This window comes from Oryzias latipes, chromosome 17, assembly GCF_053564925.1.
Source record: "Oryzias latipes strain Hd-rR chromosome 17, Olatipes_Hd-rR_3.1".
In the NCBI taxonomy this organism is placed as follows: Eukaryota; Metazoa; Chordata; class Actinopteri; order Beloniformes; family Adrianichthyidae; genus Oryzias; species Oryzias latipes.
In genome coordinates this window covers 6,091,960-6,113,825 of record NC_136253.1, presented here as the reverse complement: position 1 = coordinate 6,113,825, position 21,866 = coordinate 6,091,960, and the positions used below count along the sequence as shown (strand labels likewise).

At 39.2% G+C, this 21,866-nt stretch overlaps 1 protein-coding gene across 1 annotated transcript in view; it reads right to left on the bottom strand.

Annotated features, from left to right (window-relative positions):
• The window catches only part of ak5 (adenylate kinase 5), a 107,160-nt gene that overhangs the window by 62,434 nt on the left and 22,860 nt on the right, over positions 1 to 21,866 (bottom strand). Inside the window, exon 6 of the mRNA XM_004078698.5 lies at positions 7,264 to 7,455. Coding sequence (XP_004078746.1) covers positions 7,264 to 7,455 — 192 coding nt within the window. The remainder of the gene's footprint in view (positions 1 to 7,263; positions 7,456 to 21,866) is intronic.

Here is a 21,866-nt window from a genome sequence, read left to right as displayed (position 1 = left end):
TCTCCGCATTTGACCCATCCCCTGGGGGAGCAGTGAGCTGCAGACACAGCTGTGCTCGGTAACCATTTGGTGGTTTAACCCCCCAATCCAACCCTTTAAATGCTGAATGCCAAGCAGGGAGGCTTTGGGTCCCATTTTTAGAGTCTTTAGTATGACTCGGCCTAGATTTGAACTCACGACCTTCCTGTCACAGGGCGGACACTCTACCAGAAGGCCACTGAGCTGGTCTATCTGGTATTTTTGATAGAAAATGAACTGCAGGGTTTTGTAATCAATTTTTTTTTTCTTTTTTTTTCCAGAAGTTAAGGAAACTTGGAAGAGTTTCTACCAGAAAGAGTTAAATAAAATGGCTTTTAGGGAGACAACACTGCTGTTACTCAATTTAACAGTTCTCCATATTTTTACTCCTTAGGGAAACAGTGAGCTGTAGCTGTGAATATTTTTTTTAAGGAGAAATGTCGGTTCAAAAGAAAATGGGACAAACCCCCAATGCTGAAGATTCTTTTTTTTTAAGATAAAAATGCTATGATGCTATTAAAAATGAAAAACAGCAGACAGTCATCAGTAAACACTCATATTGTCAGGATCTGTGTCTTTTTACCTTTATGCAGAAACAACAACGGATTAAGATTTTATTCAGACTGGAAACATCATTTGGATTGAGTCCTAAACCTTGCTTTTGGTCTGTATTCAGACTGCCGTCAAGCAGACTTTCCTGTTACAAACCAAAGCTTGTAAACAAAACCACACGACTAAAGGTGTGTTCAGTCATTGGCCAGGAATTACGAGGGCGGGGCTTTGCAGTCATTGCTGGGATAGTTCACTTGTTTAAACTTTAGTTTTGGCTGACCGGTTCTGACCGTCTGTATCAACGTCAGGTACAACACATTTTACTTTGGTGCTTTGGTATAGGGGAGTCATGCTGCAAGGCGGTTACTGGTAACAAGACGGCTAAGACGGTACATAGATAAGTGTTTATGGCATATAGACTGTCAGGAAAACAGTGAGAAGCAATGTGGACCATAATAAAAGTTGTTTCAATGAGTCTGACCACATTTCAATGAGTAGCTGTGTCTCATCGTTGTGGTGTTATAACATCGTTTTTTAAGAGAATTCCTTATAATGTAGCCAAAGATGGGTCAGAGAGCAGAACCCGGTCCTGTACCAGGGTCCGCTTGAGTGTATTCAGACTGAAAATTTGCATATGCTTTAATAATCAGTAAGGTGACATCTTTTTATTGACACATACATTTTTCAACATGGTGATGGAAAACTACTGCATGCGCGCTCAGAGTAAACTATGAGCCAGCACTGCTGCACCACTTAACGTGTTTGCAGAACCAACAGATGAAAAAACACTGAAGGGGCTTAATGACCTGCTGTCCCTAGTCGCTCCCTGTGATAAAACCACAGCTAAATCAAATTTTCTCCTTTAGGGTTGACAGTCGTGGAAACCAAGTGACTTTCTAATGCCAGTAAATTTAGGAGATGTACTCAGTATTCCCTCAGCTGCTAGAAAGAAGGATCTTTGCTGAGACTCAGACAGATCAATAGAACTCCCACGTCAGGAGTGGGCAGTTGTTTTCTGGAGCCAACATCTCCTATTAGCACTCGACTGGCACAAATCAGGGATAAGTCGATGATCCTCTGCACCACAAAAGACAAACCGATGGAGATCCCACAGGTCATCAGCACAACCACAATCCACTGCTGCTCAGTAGAGGTTGGAAACCTGCGTCCCATTTTGTTTCTACAGCTGTGTGTGGACCAGAATTGCAAACAAATGGTACCAAATGTTCCATTAAACCCATCACTCACTCTTTGCTCAGGTAGAATAATAATGTCTGTCTCTTCTGTACATCTGACAATCACATTCAACAGTTCCACGGATTTCTAAATTCCCACGGACATTCACACTCCAGCTTTTCTGGGAATGCCAACAACATTTTTCCCGGCAGCAGATGAGTGACGGTCTCCATGAATGTTGAACACATTACAATGAGAAGCTGCTTTCTACTCAGACTAAATAAGAATTAGATTTTCTTAGTCGGCCGTGTCGGTTGTTAAACTCTGAATCTCCATCACAGCCATGAGCGCTGAGTCCATGCTGTGCGCCTGACAGAATTCGTAACCACGCCGGCCCCCACCAGGTCCCACCATCAATTGTGTATGTCGGAGCGAATACCAAGCCATGAGGTTAATTACATTATTCATGGACCTGCCAGACAGGGTTCAGGCCATGCATACATTAAGACACAGACCATATTATTTGTGCTGCATCTAAATAAGATATTTGGCACTTTTTGAAGGCCGGTCCATTTCTGGATGGGCATTCCAAAAATGAGACAGACAAACTGAGCTGCTGCTTTTTAATGGTTACAGCTTTTTCCAAAGTATAGAAGGATAAACAGACTCTACAAAACTCTCTATTGAAAAGTCTGCCTAATTCTAGCGCATAGCCTGAAACAAAACTGAGATGAAATCTGTAACTTTTAATGTTTTAAATAATCTTTCATTTGTACTAGGCCTGCACAATATATCACAGATTTATCGTTATTGCAATATCAAGCTGTGCAATATGCATATCGCAAATGGCTAATGCAGACGCGAGGACAGAGTTGGAGGACACCCCCACCCCCCATCTACCTCCATTCCCTGTGTGGGAACACTGTGGCTTTGTTGTCAGCATGAAGGGGAAAGACAATTGGATAAGTCGAATGTTGTGTGTCAACATGGTTCCGTGTAGAAAAGCGCGCATGCCACAGGTAACACATCTGCTAACGCGCTTAAAATGGCATCACCCAACTGTAAAAATTGGGTCTACAAGCAAAAAATTTGCAAGTTAATTTTTTAAGGCCAGTGTTACAGTTTTTCTCAGTCACTTTAGTAAAATTCTCAGATCAGAATGAAATTCCCAAAACTATTTGTTGAAACTTCACATCATGATGTCACTTGCGCACATCATATAAGCAGTTTCTCACTTCTTTGAACAAGTTGCAATTGCTTTGGTACATCCATCCAAATGATTATGTACAATTCTCTGCTCTTTGCTACATTATCAGTTGTTTATGTCATGTTGATCAAAATGTATTATATAGTTCACTGTGCAATAGTCTTACTCCTCAAAACACCTAGTCATTAGTTCATCGTATAAGTCATTAACTGCAAAATGGTTGACCAAGTTGTCATAATGTGACAAACATATTTCGCTGCATTGCAAGAGAGGATATTCGCTGTGATGTGGATGAGAATTTGTGGCCTAACATACAGGAATGACAAGAGGTGTAGGAAGACCACACCAATTCCTACTGCACTGCCTGTACTGTTGGACAGAATATTGTCCTACCTTTTTTTTCCCTTTGTGATACTGTTTGCAGTGGTTTTTTTCTATGTTGTTATGACATGGTCTGTCAACAAATTACAATATGAACAATAAAAGGGTAAATGTGAATCTTGTCCAGTCTCTTGCTATCAAACAAAAAAGGTGTAACTTACATTTTACAATACTGTAAGTATCCAAAGTTTTTGTTCCTGACAGCTAATAGTTGTATTCTTTTATTTAGCAGATCACCTACATAGGTCAATTTTATTTATTATTATACCATGGTCCAGGTGAATACTCAATTCTGATTGGCTGCTGGGTGTGCATTAAAACCTGATAACCGCACGGGAAGTTCCGGTCACCTAGCTTAAATATTTTGTATCACTGCGCCGGCTTCTTTAAAACAACCTTTTGCTTCATCATCTGGACAAAAACAAGCGGTAAGAGGTGAACTTTCTCTATGAACTGATGCTTTATTCAAACCATCGGGACGGTCAGCATATATATATATATCGCCGAATCTTGACTGCAGCAGTGGTGCTGCGCGACGCCAACTATATGTTATGTGATGCGGCGCATCTCCAAATCGGAAAAAAATAAGAATTAAGGACTAAAAACTGGTTAATATGTATTGCTTTTGTAAGTTACCATGGTATAAGCGGGTTAATAGCTCTCGAAGTGTGCGTTATTACTTTTTAACGCACTTCGCGTCGGACGGTTCAGGCTTCCACGGCGTGCGTTAAAAAGTAATAACGCACTTTGTCGGTCACTAACCCTTACTTATGTAAAACTAGGCCTGCACAATATACCGCAAATTTATCGTTATCGCAATATCCAGCTCTGCAATATGCCTATCGCAAAAGACGGCGAATATCGCAATAAATCGCAAACCCAAAATGTGTTAAAATAATCTTCTAGCAGCTTGAAGCATTTAACACAGATGTGGGCACTGAGGGCCGCATTCCTGCATGTTTTCCAGCATACCCTGCTCTGGCATGTTCTAATTGGCTGGACACACCTGAACCAGGTAATCAGCCATGAGTAGGGCAAGACTATCTGGAAATCATGCAGACACACCGGCCCTCGAGGCCTGGAATTGCCCACCCCTGATTTAACACATCAAATAAATCCCTTTATGCTTTGACCAATCAGATGGACGCCTTCCCATTGTTGACCAATCAGATGGAGGCCTATTATGTTAACCCTGGTCCTGAAGAGCCTCAACCCTGCCTGTTTTCCAGCTCTCCTTAACCAGCTTGCTGTTGATTGGCTGACTCAAGTGATTTCACATCCTGATTGACTGAACACACCTGATTTTGGTTATCATTATCGAGCAGTCTAGGGAGAATTGGAAAACAGACAGGGTTGAGGCTCTTGAGGACCAGGGTTAGCCACCCTGACGTTTGTCCCCCATGTCGATGAGGGTCATTTGGAGTATTATTTTTGAACTGTTGCAATGAAATGGGAATGATGTTTTTGTTTATTTTTCTATTTGTTTATTTACCGCAAATTTATCGTTATCGCAATATTGATCACTAATATCGCATATCGCAAGTTTTCCTCATATCGTGCAGCCCTATGTAAAACCAATAAATGCTTTTTGAAAGAAAAGTCTTTCTGCCTTTTTGTACCAAAGAAATACCTAAAATGAATCGAACCAAGCCCTATGAAATTCTAACCCGAACCAAATTGAGATTTTAGTGAACCGTTACACCCTTCAATAAATGGCAACCTTAAATAGGCTAAAACAATCTTATGGCAGCTCAAAGTATTAAATGTAACAAACAAATCCCTTAATGTATTTGACCAATCGGATGAACTTCTTTACATCATAGACCAATCGGATGGAACCCTTTTACAAACAAAGGCCCAAAAATTTAAAATCAAAAGGCTTTATAGTCCTCACAGAAAAACTGTTCCTGCATCATTCAAAATCCCAGCTGGATAGAAATGTTATTGATTTATTAAAACAGTTTACATTTTTTAATAATCCTGGTAACTTCCTTCCATTAAAGACACGTTTACCACTGAGATCTGATTCTAAACAATGAAGTAAACAAGCAAAGAGGCTTTGCTCCTGACTCCAGATTCTTGATTTAAAGTTGGATTGGAAGACCTCAGACGTGAACGACGAGGCTTTAGGCTCAGTGACCACGAAAAATTTACAAAACTTCCTTGAATTATTCACATGCCGGGCTTTGAATAATTTAGAGGAGGTCTGTGAATGACTCAGTCCATTGAAAACACTTTCTTGTTTTTGTTTTTCCTTTCTGGAGCTTGAGTAAAGGTTGATGGCATCTAAAGTGCTGTTAAGACATTTGTCCATCAATTTACAATCTTAACAGGAGAAAGTTGGCTTTCTTCTTTGGATTTTAACCGTCGCATCCAGCAGAGTATTGAATCAAGAGACGCATAAATGACGCTGGAAAAACACAATCCTGGGGTTTCTATAAAAAGATCTTAAGCAGCTTTGATGAGATGGAATAAAATTAAATGCAAACTGTTATAGTCTCAGCTTGAATTGAATAAAGCCAAATTGGCTGACAAGTACCGATCCTTGATTCAAGGAATTCAAGGAATTTCTCAAAAGGCACTGGAAAAACTATAAATGCTTAATTAAAGAAATCCAAGACTAAATAAATGAAACTGTAAAGACACTTTATAAAGAAATACACGGTAGCCAAACTAAGCATTATAAGAAAGGCAACACTAAAATGATCTTTTGGTCTTCTGAAAAAACTCTAAATACATTGGTTAAGTATAAAATGTTCAAATTTGAGATAGAAACGTTGATAATACAACTTCATCGACAGCCATCATTGTTAAATCCATTCCTGCATAAATGCTGTGAGGAATACATTTATGAATTTGTGCCAACATTCCCCCACTAAAACAAAGAAATAGAAAAACTTTTCCAATGTAACTGAAATGTATTCAATTTATAAACAGCAGGTCAAAAAGCTTTTTTAAACACATTTTGGCATTTACTCTAAAAGGTGCTTATACAAGTCAGAAAACATAGCCCATAGCAGAGATATTACTGCATTTATGTTCGTTGAGGTTTGTCACACCAACAACACCAGGATTGGATAAGTCAAAACAAAATAACATCAATATTTCTTGAATTTAAAAACAAGTGTTTGTTTTTGGTTTATTTATCTTTTGTTACATTACGAGACAGGGCCTGAGTAAATTAATGTATGTTATTTTTGTGATGGTGCTTTTATTGCATGTAAAATTAAATGTATAATTTGCCAATTATAGTAATATACATTTTTCACAATTGTAAAGCATCTTTTTTCATATTTTTCCACACCCAGTAAATGGGGTATTGTAGTATTAATTTTTTGTGGACATTTGGCAGAACAGAAAGAAAGTCTCGCTCTAATCTGACCTTTCTTGGTTATTATTCAACGAACTGAACTTATAACTTCATAAATGTCAGTCGCTGTGGCGACAAAAACATGACCAAAAAAACCAGCTAATTGTCATAAACATGTGCAACAGCTGGCGGATCAGATTCGAACCTTTCCCGCTCACTCCACAGACAGGCCCTCACACCGGCCCGTCTGTTATCTCACCGGCAAAACAAAGGGGTCATTATAACAACGTTTTTATTTCACCGAGCAAAAGACTCGCTCGTTCATGAAGGCTGACACGGAAAGTAATGTACATTGTGTCATGGTGACAGCACTGCGTGAATGAACCCTTTCCTTAAGAAAAAAAGCTCATCGTGAGAAGAGATTGTCACTCAAACCTGCTTAGTTTTTCACATCCAAAGAATACAAACAGACGACACACCCCGTGTGCCACAGTTGGACGGTGCGTGCCACTGCCGACCGATCTAGAAGACGGATGCTGAAAATGTTCAAAAACTCACAGAGAAAACAGATTTGTCATCTGTTCTGACAATACAGGAGGGCTTTCTGTGCCACACTTACCGTCACTATAAGGCCCCTCTCCTGGAAGTACTTGACCAGAGGAATTGTGTTTTGTTTGAAGTTGGTCAGGCGACGGTCGATAGCCTTGGGGTTGTCGTCAGGTCTCCCCTGCTGTTCGGCCCGTTTCTGCAGCCTCTCCTTTAATCTGTGGTTGGCACAGGCCAGGAACACCACCAGGTCGGGGGTGCAGATCTGCAGAGACAGAGGAGATGTGTGGAGCCGTCAGAGCCGGCGGAGTCTCTGGAGAATTGCTCATGTGTGATGGCGGTGATCACAGAGTGTCTGTGAGCTGAACTCTCCACTGAAGAGGCTGGGGCAGAAGGTCAGTCTCAATTTTAAACCAGTGATGAGGGGTTAAGAGGTTAAAATGCTAAAATGATAGTTCATACAAAATAAAGACCTCATCTCTGTAAGGTCTGCAGAGGATCAGTGCTTGTGGCCTTTTGTGAGGAACTAGCATGACTTGAATGTGAGCAAACAGAACAAATTCATGGAAAACCTAGAAAAACATGAGTAGAACAGACTGTTAGCTTAACCAAAGCTTATTAATATTTACTATCATGCAGTGTCTGAAAACAGAAAAAGACTTCTGCTTGAAATGTTTGGCTTTCTTCCTTATGGCCAAACAGCAGATGCTTCATTCATGTTCACATGTCATCTTCTTGATGTTAAAGGTCAGAGCTGGGATGACTTCACTACAAGTGTAACGCATCGGAACAGTGGTAACCCCTGTTTAATGAAAAAATCTAAGACATTACCAATGACCTCTTAGGAATCATTCCAGCTTCACTAAACTTTTATTTTAATGGATTAACCACCAATTGTTTAAAACAGCCTTACTATGAGGGCTCACTCCAAAAATTGTGTTCTTAACTTGTTTTTGTGGAATTTTTCTCAAGACGGAGAACAAATACAAAAAAAAAATTACGATTAAAATTTGATTTGGACTAAAAACGGGATTATCAGACCACTGGGAACGCTTAAAAAAAAAAAGATCCAAAGATGATCAGAGTGAGTAACAAATGGAAAATGGCCCAAACAAAATCTATTCTCTCCAGATAGTTCATCATCTTCAGCTCTTTTTAAACTGATTTGACTGAAATTATAAAGAAAATAGAATTCTGCTTATTTCATTTGGTGTTCCTAAAAGGGCTAATTAGTCGTATATTCGTTCACAGGGGTCATAAGATGTCTGTTACGTATTTTTTATAAGATGTCTTTCTTTTTAAGTAGATACATTTTCATTTTTATGGGCTTAATAACCCTAAAATAAATTTAAGATGGGTTTTCATTGTACTAGAAACTAACTGTACTACTATTACACCAAGCCCTGCATTACAACAGCCCCATGAGCTGTTAAAGGGAACCCTATCCAGGGGCTGGATAGGCTCCAGCAACCGTGTTTAACGTCTGCAGTGGATGCAAAAATCATTTAAAAGTAATACAGGAGTCATGTTCCAAGGCAGCAATGACATTAAAGATTTAAATGTGAATAAAGATGAAACATCTGACATGTAGTTTGGAAGTAATTGCACAATACTGGCCGACGTAGAGTTGATCAGAACTGAAGGGAAATTAAATAGAAGAGTGAAGTGTTTGACTACTCATCCACATGTGTTTCAACTTATATCTCAACCATCTCTGTTTATTGGAAATCAAAAGGAGCAGATCCCATTTTTAACCCTTGTGCTATCCTAGGCACTTTAACGTTGGGAGTTGGGTCATCTAGACCCACTAGACAGTGCTCTGAACCTTTTTCCTTCAATGATTTGTGATCTTCACTGTTGTCCATGGATTACATGAAATCTTTCCACCTTTATCCACCTTTGTCATGGTAGGGAGAACACGTCAATGGAAGGGTGGGGTCATCTAAGATAGCACAAGGGATAACAGCAACACGGTCCCAATAGAGTGACTCCATCACCTCTTAGTCAACCAATTATTTGAGCAGGGATGAGACATAAGCACAAGAGGATGTCTGAGATGCAAGAGGGTTCATCCGGAGCCTCAAAAGTAATAAGGTTAATTAAATACATTCTCAAGGGAACAAGGAGATGACTTGTGTGATGTGGTCTTTGCTCAGACCTTCGGTTGGATCAGCATGTACAGAACAATTTTACATTCAGGTTATTTTTTATCGTAATGTTTTGAATGTCTAAGCAAGCTGCGGCCTCCTCTGCCCCAGTTCCCTGCCAACCAACCTCCCAGGGTCAGTGGGGCGGGGCGCTTGCTCCAGCACCTGGGGTGCTGCACGGTGGTGCAGAGGTTAGCACTCTCACATCACAGTGAGAAGGCTCACATCCCAGCTGGGACCCTTCTGCTTGCATGCTCTCCTTGTGCATGTTTGAGTTTTCTCTGGGCACTTCGGTTTCCTCCCACAGTTCAAAAACATGCTTCGTAGCTTAATTGGCTGCTCTAAAACAGCGGTGCCCTGTTTTGTCCTACATGCTCTTTATTGGGTAAACACGCCTGATCCAGGCCATCAGCAGCAGATAAGGCAGAGTTTCTGGAAAACCATCAGGAGGCCGGCCCTCGAGGCCTGGATGTGGCCCCCCCCCTGCCCTAAAGTATCACCAGGTGTGCATGTGAGTGTAAATGGGGGTGTAATTATGTGGCCCTGAGACAGGTTGGCGACCTGTCTGGAGTTTACCCCGCCCTTTTCTAACAGTAGCCAGGTTAGGCTTGGGCAGCCCCGTGACCCCGTCAGAGATAAAGCGGATGGATGGAAGAAAGGTATGTTCTAAACACGACACACAGAAATGTCATAGAATGATCACAGTTTAATGAGCCTCGCTAAATGTGAAATGGTCAGAAGGTCCTCAACGTAATGCTTTGTTTTACCCAGCATCTGATAAACTACAATTTAATTCAATGAAATATGTAACCAGATCATCTTAGATATGTGCTGTCTTTATATTTTCAAATCAAGATTCAGAAAATAAATATGAGTAAAAATGAGAAAATAGCAAAAATACTTACACAATGAATATATTTAATAATTTAATAACATGCTTATATATATATATATATATATATATATATATATATATATATATATATATATATATATATATATATATATATATATATATATATATATATATATATATATATATATATATATATATATATATGATTATTTTAATATATATATATATATATATATATTAAAATAATCATATATATATATATATATATATATATATATATATATATATATATATATATATATATATATATATATATATATATATATATATATATATATATATATGATTATTTTTAGATATAATTATTTCTTATCTTATTTTTTCAGGCAGAAAACTTTGCCCCCCACTTTTTTAGAAGAAACTTTCAATTCTGATTATGAGTGTTTGTCTTCTGAAGTTTTCATTTGTTTTGATTGCTTGAAATAAAGCAATTCCCACCGTTTTCTCCACATACGTCTGAGTTCACTTGGTGTCTGCGGCTCCACTTCCAGCTCCTCCGTTTGGTCAAAACTAATCCAACCAGGGACTAAAATGTTTAGAACGACGGCAGTCGGCAGTCATGAATCGGTTGTTTAGCACCTGTTCCTGAGCTGATAGAGCTTTAAAAAGCAACAACATCATAATTTTCTCCTGGAATGGCCACTGGGATGACAAATAGGCGTATTTGCCACACCCCCCGGTTTGGATCACCTGCAGATGAGCAGATGAGGTTGCTGCCTTTATCAATAATAAATGGTTTGTTGGAATTTTTAATATGCATCCAAAAGGTGACAAGAGTTTATAAAACTTTACTCGGTTTTGACAAAAGGATAAAATCAACACATGAAGAGGAGTTACTGGAAGCCGTGTTGGGCTGCAGCTTAAACTAAACATGACTGCAATGGTTGATATATGTTTCATTGTTGAACTGAAAATAGCATTTAGGAGATTTTTTGCTTTTCTTATCAGATAATTGCCATTTTTCCATCTTCCCTGAAGCACGCTACAATCAGTTCATGACACGTCTACATCTGACATCCAGCTGCATCTTCCTTATGTTGAGAGAAAACATTTGTGGAAAAAAACGGTGCATCTATTTTTGTCTCCAAGTTAAATAAGCCGCTTTTTCTGCTCAGGTTCTTCGTTTTCAAAGATAAAATAAGCAGCATGACACAAAATAAAAATAAGCAGCAAAATTTGTTTAGATCCTCAAGAAAATTCAGGAAAGTTTTATCTGCAAAGAAATGACAACAATCAGCACCTTGGCTGAAAAGTTACATAACAGCACGAGTATTTCTTTTTATCTCATAGTTATTAGGAAAAAACTAATACAATTGAATGTAATAACCTTAAAATAAGCATCAGGATTTCAGTTCCTTAACACTGAAGGAAACATCTAAGCTGCTTTTGACTGAAAGAAATGGAAGAAATCAGATAAAAACACATTTTTATTTTATCTTTTATTTTATTTTGTTATATATCTTTCATTTCCAACACTGCAGCACAAATACTTTCTTTAATTAGCGGCGGAAGGTCTGAAGGTATGAAGAGAAGCTGCATCAAAAAGGAAGCAACGATCTGTCCTAAAGTGAGTCAAACATCGCCCTCATCTTCAGCCGGGCAACTGTTCATCCAGCTCTCCACCTCTTCCCATCACAAAACCTCATTGGAGCTTTTTTCCCATCAGAACCAGAGTTTGCTTCATTTCCATGATGACCCTGTCAGAGCCTACATTTGATCTGCGGAGCTGCCAGAGCTGAAAATATCATGAGTGACATCCTCTGAGGTGCATGTCAATCTGACGACGGGACTCTGGTTGGAAGTCCAACTTTTTAGTTTCCATAGAGACAACAAAGGTGCCTGTGTGTCTTCAGGCCTGGGGGGGTTGATGTGGGGAGATAGTCGGTCGCTGCGGTCATGCTTGACAAAGAGATGTGAAAGTATGTTTATTTCACGGACGGAAGGCGCCGCAAACCAGCAGGAGCTAAACCGGCTCCCCAAACCCAAATTATATAAAACCAAAAAAAAAAAAAAAAATTCTTTTCATGTGTTTCACGACTTCTGTACTTTTTCTGTATTTCTATCTGGGCAGAATCAATGACTCATCTGCAGAGATGAGCAGAAATAGCCAAATAAACAATGTACAAACTAAAAATATTACCTGCACCCATAAGCCAAAGCTGCAGCATGAACGGAAATCATGTTTTTGTGCTGCAATGCTCCAAGCTCTGCCTCTCTGAACATCTGTAGCTGTAGACGTCTCCATCTGTCTGCAAGAAACTGACTGTTGAGGTTTTTTTTTTAAGTCTTCAGCCAATTTTGACAGGGAGCAACAGCAGACACTCAGGGGATTGTGAATGCCCACCATACAGCTGGTCTATTATAATAGAAAAAGAGAAATAAATCAATAAAAGATGCCCATGTTGTGGAGTCTGCAGTTTTTAAAGAAATGCCAACTTGGATGAAGTAAGGTAATTGTGTAAATGGCATCAATAGAATCACATTTCAGTGCTCAGACCTCCTGAATTTTTCAGTGAGAATCTGTAAAAATGTGAGTGCATTTGTCTGACAAAAAACATCACAAAGGCTTCTAGAGAGTCAAGAGTTTACATAAATAAGCACCCAAAAGCCAAGAATCTGTCGGTAATTTTGAGAGGACAAACGTTTTTTGTGTGCATGTTCTAAGAGTATAAACGTTGTCTTGTTCTGTTGTGAGTGGGAGAGCTTTGTGGACTTGCAGAAACAGCGGTTACATAACGTCACTGTTGTGTTTAACGTGGCCTGCAGCCTGTGGAAGTCTCAGACTCCAGGGAGGAGGTGAATGAAGCAATGTGCTCCCACAATCTGCAGTAGGCTAATTAGTTTTTCTCCGAGCGTGATGTCTTACTTCTCTGAAGTTTAAGGGAATGTGCGGCTTAAGTGAGCTGTGCCAACCAGGTCTTGTTTTCACTGCATTAGTAAGAAGGAAGGTTGGCAGATTCATGCAGAAAAATCCTCCGAACAGCCGCTGATTTAAGTGTTTTTGACGAAAAACCGCAAACAAATAAGAAAGTCGAAAGGAGAGAACAGTTAAAGAGATGTAGACATTTTTATCCGAATGAAATACCTCCATAAATGTTTATGAGGAAAGATAAATTATTTTGAGCCTGTTTGCTGTGTCACTGTGTGTTCTAGACTTAAGGAAAACAAAGGCAGATTGACTGGAATGACTGGACAGACTCGCTATTTGCAGGTCTGTGAAAAAGCACAATGGGAGGATGAAGGAGAGGACGGTCTCTCACGGCAGCCATAAAGACTGCAGAGGTCTGAGAGCAGCCGCTCACAAATGGCTGTTGTGGTTCTGTAAAGGGCAAAGTGGCAGCATGGGGTGAGTAATGAAAATGGATGCTGAGCGTCCTCGGAGAACTGCATGCTCATTCCCAAGCTGGTGTGCGTGGACTCCAGAGGAAAACTCTCAGTCCTTCAGAACAAAAACCATGTGTTGATGAGGTTTCAGTTCCATCCTTGAAGATGTGCGCCTTTAGTGTTTTTCTCTTGGATTTCGATTTATGAAGTCATGTTTTGATTTTAGGCTTGGTGTGGAGATCCAGGTTGTTGTTTTTTTTTAGTTTTCTGTTCTTTCTTTTTTTCTTCTGCCATTACACCATGACTGAGATTTTTCAAAATGTCAGTTTTTCGTCCTTTTCTGGTTCAGCTTTTACATTTTTTCTAAATGTTGTCATCTCTAGGTACATTCTTTTGTCTTTGGCAGGGGATATTTTTTCCTTTTCTGTCAGATTTAAGGTTCTTTGGTAAACTCTTGAATATGTTTTCATTCATATGTGTTTCTTGAACAACTGTTATTAAAATCAAGATCACATCCGTCATTCTGACTTCATCAATAAGACATTTCTATAACTTTAAATGGTCGAAAGAAATTATGAATGGACAACTTTCCAGAACTTTTCCCAACTTTGTTATCTAACTCTATTATCTGCTGTCAGTAATGATAATTCTATTAAAAGTTAAATAAAGATTGAAATTCCACATGGATCATCATTTGGACCCTTTTACTTTGACTTGTGGATGTTTATTTATTTCATATTTTCTAAGAAAGCATCAGACCTGCATTGTGTAGCACCTATACACATGTTTTGTTTGCTGTATAGTCTATCAAAACAGTGTATTTTTAGTTTCACTGCACATCCTGTTAAGTCACAGTTTTCTATTCTCACCTCTGAGAGGCAAAACATGCAGTTGGTGGCTCAATGATAAACAAAGTTTTCCACATCCAATGTTGTCAGTCTGACTGATCGAACAATAAACTGATCAAGTGTTTATGCTGTCCATAACATTAAAACTTCCAAGCATTTCAACAGTATTGAGTGTAACACAGTTGCCTTATGGTTTGTTTTTGTTACTTAAATTTACAGATAAGTAACAAAGTAGGACTTTCTCCTATGATTCACTCTGAAACTTGCACTCATGCAATCACTAAAACAATTAAGAAAAAACTATGAGCCCTGAGAGGAAAGCCCTTATTTTGCTCTAGAAACTGAAGACAGAAATTAGATGCAAGTGGAGAAACACTCTATCATCTGACAAATGTCAACTTTTAGCATTACATTTCAATAAACACTTTCTGGTTCCAAGGTGACCAAAAAATGTAATAAGCTGTGGTTACACCTCAGTGAATAAGGTGGATGTGACTGCAGTTCTATTTATTTCAACGTGCTCTGTTTGCTTTACTTTTCATTTTAAAACCTTGTTCAGAATGTGGAAAATGTTTTTTCAAGGAAGAAATTCTTCTCCTGTTTTGAAGGTTTTGATGCAGTTATTCTGAGCTTGTTATAAAAAAAATGTGTGCCTGTGGTTTAAAAAAGGGGTCAATGTCACGCAAAGCCAACTTTTTGAGCTTTTATGTGAATTATAATGTTTATTCCTTACAAAAAAAAACACTCCAAAGCGCGATTTTGGAATTTGGAATGGAAATGAGCGAGTCCTCCAATTGTGACATCACAAAGTGGGGAACCTCCCCTTCCAGGAAGAGTCTGTTCTGCCAGAACTGCCCCCCAGGCTAACAGACACGCCCACTTTCTCAGTGGAGCTAGTAGTGATCGGCTAAACGCTTCCCTTTCATATGCACAATCTCCATTTTTGCTCCTTGTGGGTGGACGACACCCACAAGGAGGGAAAGGCGGAGCCTCAAAGATCGAGTCGTCTTTCTTCTGGGTAAATGAACTATGAAAATAACTTCTAATTCATTAAAGAAAATCGTCATTTACTGTGCCATAGGTAATACATAATACTGAATGGCTTATGAAAAAACCCTTTAAAATCTGTCATTTCCTGCTTTAGAGTTTTGAAAACAGCCTTTATGTTTATGTTAATTGATTTGACGGATAGAATCAGAGCTACAAAAATCCACACTGAAAGTCGAACAGCAAAGTGTATCGTTAATATAAATTAATTTGACAGCTGACAACAGCTCAGCATTAAAAGCCCAGGTGGGTGTTAATGTTGTTTGTTATAAGTCACATTTCCAAAACGGCATAAAATAAACTGCATTCAGGTTTAGCGAATAGCAAAAAAATGAATGTCTGATTCTTCGCCTGGAGCCAAATGAAGTTTCCAGACTCGGAGTTTCTAATGCTGTGCGCCCGTCTGGCTCCTTCATCTTTAATCACAGTAGCATCTCCCTCAGCGCCTCTTCCTCTCTGCTGTCTCTTAACTCCTCTGTTGGCCCACAAGCGTCGTGCTGCTGCTAATGATGGAGAGAGAAGTCTTAAGCAGCTCCTCTGGGACATTTAACGGCGCTACAATAAGCTCAGTAAAAGCAGTGTGCAGCATTTGGAGCTCAGCTGCAGGGTGCTGGTTCAGGACAAACACTGTGTAATTGCTTTGTAATATGCAATAATAATTTAATTGGCTCTAAAATTAATGGTTAATAAAAGTATTTGTGAATTAAATAACATTTCTTGCAAGAGTTTGAATCCAAGAAGAGGTGATTATGTTCGATTCTGAACAAACTTTAATTGAAGAAAAAAAAGGATGATTTGTTAGCAAAACATTCATTAACCTTCCTATGGTGTTAGGGTCCCTACGGACCCGTTTTGAGTTTTGGCATGCATAAAAGTACTTCATACATTTGTTTTTTGCGCTGAAACTTTTTGACTTTGTCAGGGACTTCCATTTGAACAAAATAAAAGCTTTATTATTTTTTTTACGAAATTATAAAGTGCGCTGATGAAAAAAATGACTTTTGTGGTCTTCGGGTCATTTTTGACCCGGTTAAAATTTTCGATTATAAAACAATAAAAAATGACAAAAATGAAATCATAAACACAGAATCAACCAACAGCCTCTTCCTCCAACCACTTGAGCTTCATTTAGGGGCTTTTCTCCTTGCCTTTTTGTGAGAACAAACAATGGGAGAGACTTGTCAAGTCATTTGAGTGTAGAGGTGGTGACTTGCAGAGTAAACATCTCCAATTCACAGGATGCAACAATGAGGAGAAAATTCAATGTAAATGAAGTTTTGGATCAAATATTTCTTGCAAATGAGGCAGAGGACACACAGGATTTTTGCGATGGAGATGAGCGGGCCGAGCTGAGAACGAAGATGATGTGGAGTACCAATTGGAAGAAACAGACACAAGTGATCAGTCTGCAGAGGAGGTCACTGGTGCTGAAGCTACTCCTGCTGAATCATTCCAATCCAAACGTGGCAACATCCGTTGGAGCACAGTTCCTCCTGATGCACATGGAAGGACAGCTGCTGCAAACATCATCAAAATGACCCCTGGGGTCACGAAGTGACAAAAAGCCCATAATCATCCTGGACTACAACAAAAATAAAGGAGGAGTGGACAATCTGGACAAGCTTACTGCCACCTACACTTGCCGGCAAATGACCAGGAGATGGCCAATGGTTGTGTTTTACAACATCTTCAATGTGTCTACATACAATGCATTTGTGTTGTGGACCAATATTCACCAAGTGTGGAATTCAACCCAAAACACCAAGCGGAGAATGTTTCTTGAGGAGCTCGGGAATGCCCTTGTCAAGCCACACATTGAGCAACAGGAACGGGTGCCCCGAGCTCCGGCTGCTGCAGACTTGGTCAGACAGCTGCAGGGGTCCCAAACAAGCCATCCACATCCACAGCAACAAGAAGAGCATCAGCATCACCTTCCCCCTCAGAAGCCAGCCCTGCCTCAAGCACTCCAGCCGCAGCCACAATGCCAGTGAGACCACCTCGCTGAGAAAGAAAGAGGTGTCAGGTCTGCCCTAGCAATATGGACAGAAAAACCTACAAAGTGTGCTTCACCTGCAACACTATGCAGTGTTGCAAGAACACACTAAAAGTGTAACTTTTTGCAACACGTGCATCTAAACACACACACAGGCATGTTGTTTGCACAGAGTTTTTATAGAACAAGTACTTGATCTCTTTTGGTGTGATTTTCTTGATTGGTTGTTGTTTATTTGACTTTGCAAATCTTTGTTTTATTGTAATTTTTTATTTTTTACGACTGTTCTGTTTTTCATATTGTTAAATATTGTATTAAAGTTCTATTGTGTGGAAAAAAGACTTGTTTTTGCCCTTTTCTTGAAGTAAATATATACGGGTCAAAAATGACCCGAACACCATAGATGTTACTATATTTGATAATATTAAAATTAAAATCTTTTTTTTGTTGAACATTTAAGAAATGTGTTTTAATTTCTCTTAGTAACACTCAGGTAACAGAACAACTGATTATTTTGTTGCCTTCTTCTCTTAAGGTTCATTTGACCACTTTTTAGACATTGAAAACAAGGGGTATGCTGTTAAAAACAAAGGCCCAGGGGGCCACAAAAAAATATTAAAACCAATCTTTTCATGGATAAGGGAGCCCAACCATCTAAACAAGAGTTAAGAAAAACTTTGGATGATAAAAAATTGTTTTTAGGGTATTTTATGGCTGATTTAATACACGGGTCCAAAATGACCCGCTAACACCCGCAGCAGAAAGCTAACACCAGAGGAAGGTTAAAAAACTGAACTACGCATAGATAACAGAATCAGTCGTTACATAAGGATGGCCTCATTTGTGTTTCCTCTACTTCCGCATTGTTTTTTCTGCGTTGAGCAATCTTGTCTATATATGGAACAACATAAATTCTGTTACTAGCCTTGATTAGATCACATCAGAGAAAAACATCAGTACATATTGATGTACAGGTCATGCTTGACCTCCAGAAGACGTGTTTGCAGAAATGTAAAAGGAGTCTGCTTTTCTGAATGAACCCAAAGATGTTTCCTAGCAACTGCAGACACTGTATTTACTTCACAAGCATCTTACTTTGTTTAAAGGTCTTTTAGGAAAAAAAAAGGTATTTTCAAGGCAAATGATCCACTAAGAGACTAGAACAGAGAAAAGCAAAAGCTGTTTCATCAGATAAAAATCTGATTTGTGATCCTACACAGCAAGCTGCAGCTAAAAAACTGGAAGAAAGCAACATGACTGTGTTTAAACCTATAGATAATAATATTAAATAACATCTTGTTTTGTGTTTTTGATCAAATTAGCTACCATACAGACCCTTCAAGTAAGGACACACTGACTTTCAGGGGCTGAGAACAAGCACAATCTCAGTATGAATGTGATCAAGGCTTTTAGTTGATAATCTAGGAAAACTGCATCAGTCTGTATTTCAGGCACGGCTCCAACAAAAGACCAATTTCAGAGGAAAAGATATAAACTCCACTGGAGGCTCACTTGAGCCATCCTCATAAGACCTTCCCGCTGATGCTGCCCGCTCCACGCATGGCAACAACACAGCAGCAGCATGGAAGCAAACAGCGTTTCCTGAGTTAGATCAAGAAGAAAGGACGACGTTGTCCCTAAAACTGGATCTAAGCCACGTTTCTGAGCACTTTAGAGTTCAGCATTCACCTCCATTGAATACTTGTGTGGCGGATGAGACAAGGCTTCAGCAGGGAGATTGTTGAAACAAGCTGCAAGAAACATTCGGGGCTGCAGGGCAAAGTTGCATCACCACTGTTTTTCTTGGATCTAAAAAATAAAATGCTTCTTAAACCAGTCTTAACTCTGTAAAAAAAAAAGTTTTAAATTGACCTAAACAGGAAACTGCCCACAACCACAAAGGAGTGCCGTGCTGTGATGTTGTAAATGTTTCTGGAGTTCTCTTGTTATTTTTTCTTTTAAAGTAGACTAACTAAAGAAAGAGGTCTGGGTGCCGTCACAGACGTTCTGCTGAGATGATCAGTAAAAAAGTTCTTTGTTTAAATCACGCCATGTCCTGGTAACTCCAGTTCAAAAAATCCTTCAGATCATGACCTGTTTGAGGCACTGGAGCTACATGTGGCTTTTTTCTGCCTTCTTTCTTCCTTCCACTGAGGGTGTATGGTTTTGAAGAAAAATGCTAATTATTTTTAATAAATGTATGCTTTATATTTTATTTAATTTTGATTAAATAATGTTTTGTGATTTATGTTTGTATTTAACATCTCATAGAAGATGGTTAATTATTGTAATAAGATTAAAGTAAATACTGGTCTCTTCTGCTGCACAACAGTGTTGCTGTGCAGAGCCAAAGTCATGAAGGTATAGAATGGTATATGCATCTATAGATTTGGGGGGAAAAACATTTTTTCACCAGTGTTAGCATATTTATATTTGATAGCTAAAGGAGAAAAAGGATGGTGGTGCAACAAAGTCATATTGATAGAAACTATGACGTTAAATCTGCTGCAGCAGGAGGATCTCATTTGACACGGGATGCATTTTATTTGGAAAGGAACTTGCACATGCCGCTGTCAAGAGTAAAAGAAGTTAAAATCGTTATCCAGGCCTACAACACTGCTATTATTTAAGCATTGTAAATTTTGTAAAGCTACAACTCATAAATGAATGGCAACAAAAACTTTAATAATAAGTTCATGTGGAGTGTATTTTTCTCGGGGCTCACGCTGGGTTTTGGTCAGTGAAAAACTGGGCTCTAAATGGCTCTTTTAGTGCTGAATGTTGCAGACCCCTAGCCTAAGCCATTCTTCTGAAAGTGCACCCAGAAGGAAGCCTCCTGAAATGACCGGCTCAATCTGGCGGGTCGGTTGTAAATCCCAGGAGTGATGCTTCTGCGCAGGGGTGGTCATCGCCTCCTGCCCGGTCAGCGGTGACACAGTTGTTGACGTGCGGTCTCTTGGACACAGTTATAAACACAGATTCGCTGGAGTGTTATCTGCGTGTTTACATCTCCAGTGAACCGTCCCGGGTCCTTATTTAACCCAGGGCACACAGCTGTAACTCTGCCATTGAAGCTCTAAAAAATGTAGATTTTATGTTGTGAAAAAATGAAAGTTTAAAACGCTAAATAAAGGCTCAAACTAAACGCATACTGACCGGCCTCACATTTGCTGTTAGAGTTGCCGATTTTAGTCGCAGTAAAGGATTTGTCACAGAGCTAAAAGGATTTAATTGTAAAAAGTATTCAGTCATGTTATGCATGCATCACCCTGAATCCTTCAGCTCCCCCTGGGCAGCAATCCACCATGCAGACACCAGGCAGAGATGCTAAAAAAAAAGAGTGTTTCCAAAATATTCCACTCCTCTAACTGCACAGAGGTACGACCTCATTAACATCACTGTGGGCAGTTGATCCCTCAGATCGAATTGAAATTGTTTTTCTTATTACGTTCTATGGAATAAACTGGCAAACTGAGATGAACTGGTTCCAGGAGATCTTTTGGGATAAAAGTTTGACATTTATTAGCCAAAAAGCTCATTAAAAATATGTAAGGAAGTCATTGTCGATGATATCACAGAGTCTTGATATGAATCCCCTCGTGTCCTCAGGAAATGGATTAAAATGTTGTTTAAAGCAAGCTTAGAGCAGAAACCTCCATGCAGGGTTTGCTGCAGAAAAATATAAACCTGATTCTTTTTCCAAAAATCAGAAACTGTGTTAACTAAATTATATTAGTTTGATCTGATTCTAAGCTGCTTTCTTTCAGCACTTTAAAAGCCTGTAGTGTTTCAAAAAGGAGACAAGCAGTTTGAAATGATAGTGAAATGAGTCTAGTTTAACGAGGACCTCATACTTCCAAACTATGCAGTAGCTCTGATAATGCATGTGTATTTATTTGTTAGGTGTATTTTCTGGCTCTGCTATGGTTTTTGGCCAACCTTCAGCTTTTAGACTTTTATTTTGTTGTTCATTTCCTGTTGTTCACTGTTTTTATGCCTCTTTACCATAATTGTGTTCATTGAATTGACCTGTTTTCTGCTCCATTTCACAGCTTTCTTCAGTCTGAATAGAGTTTGTTTCACGCTTCAGCCTCTTTCTTTACGTTTCTTCTCTCTGCCAAGTGTTCTGATCATTTCTACCCCATGCAGACCATGTCTTCCTCCCGCCTGCCTGCACAACCATGTGAAATGGGCCAAATGACATGGAATCTGTCTCCACTTATGTTTCCTGGATCACCTTCTGGTTTTGGATGATGGACATTCTTGACTACCTGCATTGGACTACTTGTGCTGAACATCTTTGTTTTTTCATCCTTTACTGCTTTAACCCTTGTGCTATACTAGGCACTTTAACGTTGGGAGTTGGGTCATCTAGACCCACTAGACAGTGCTCTGAACCTT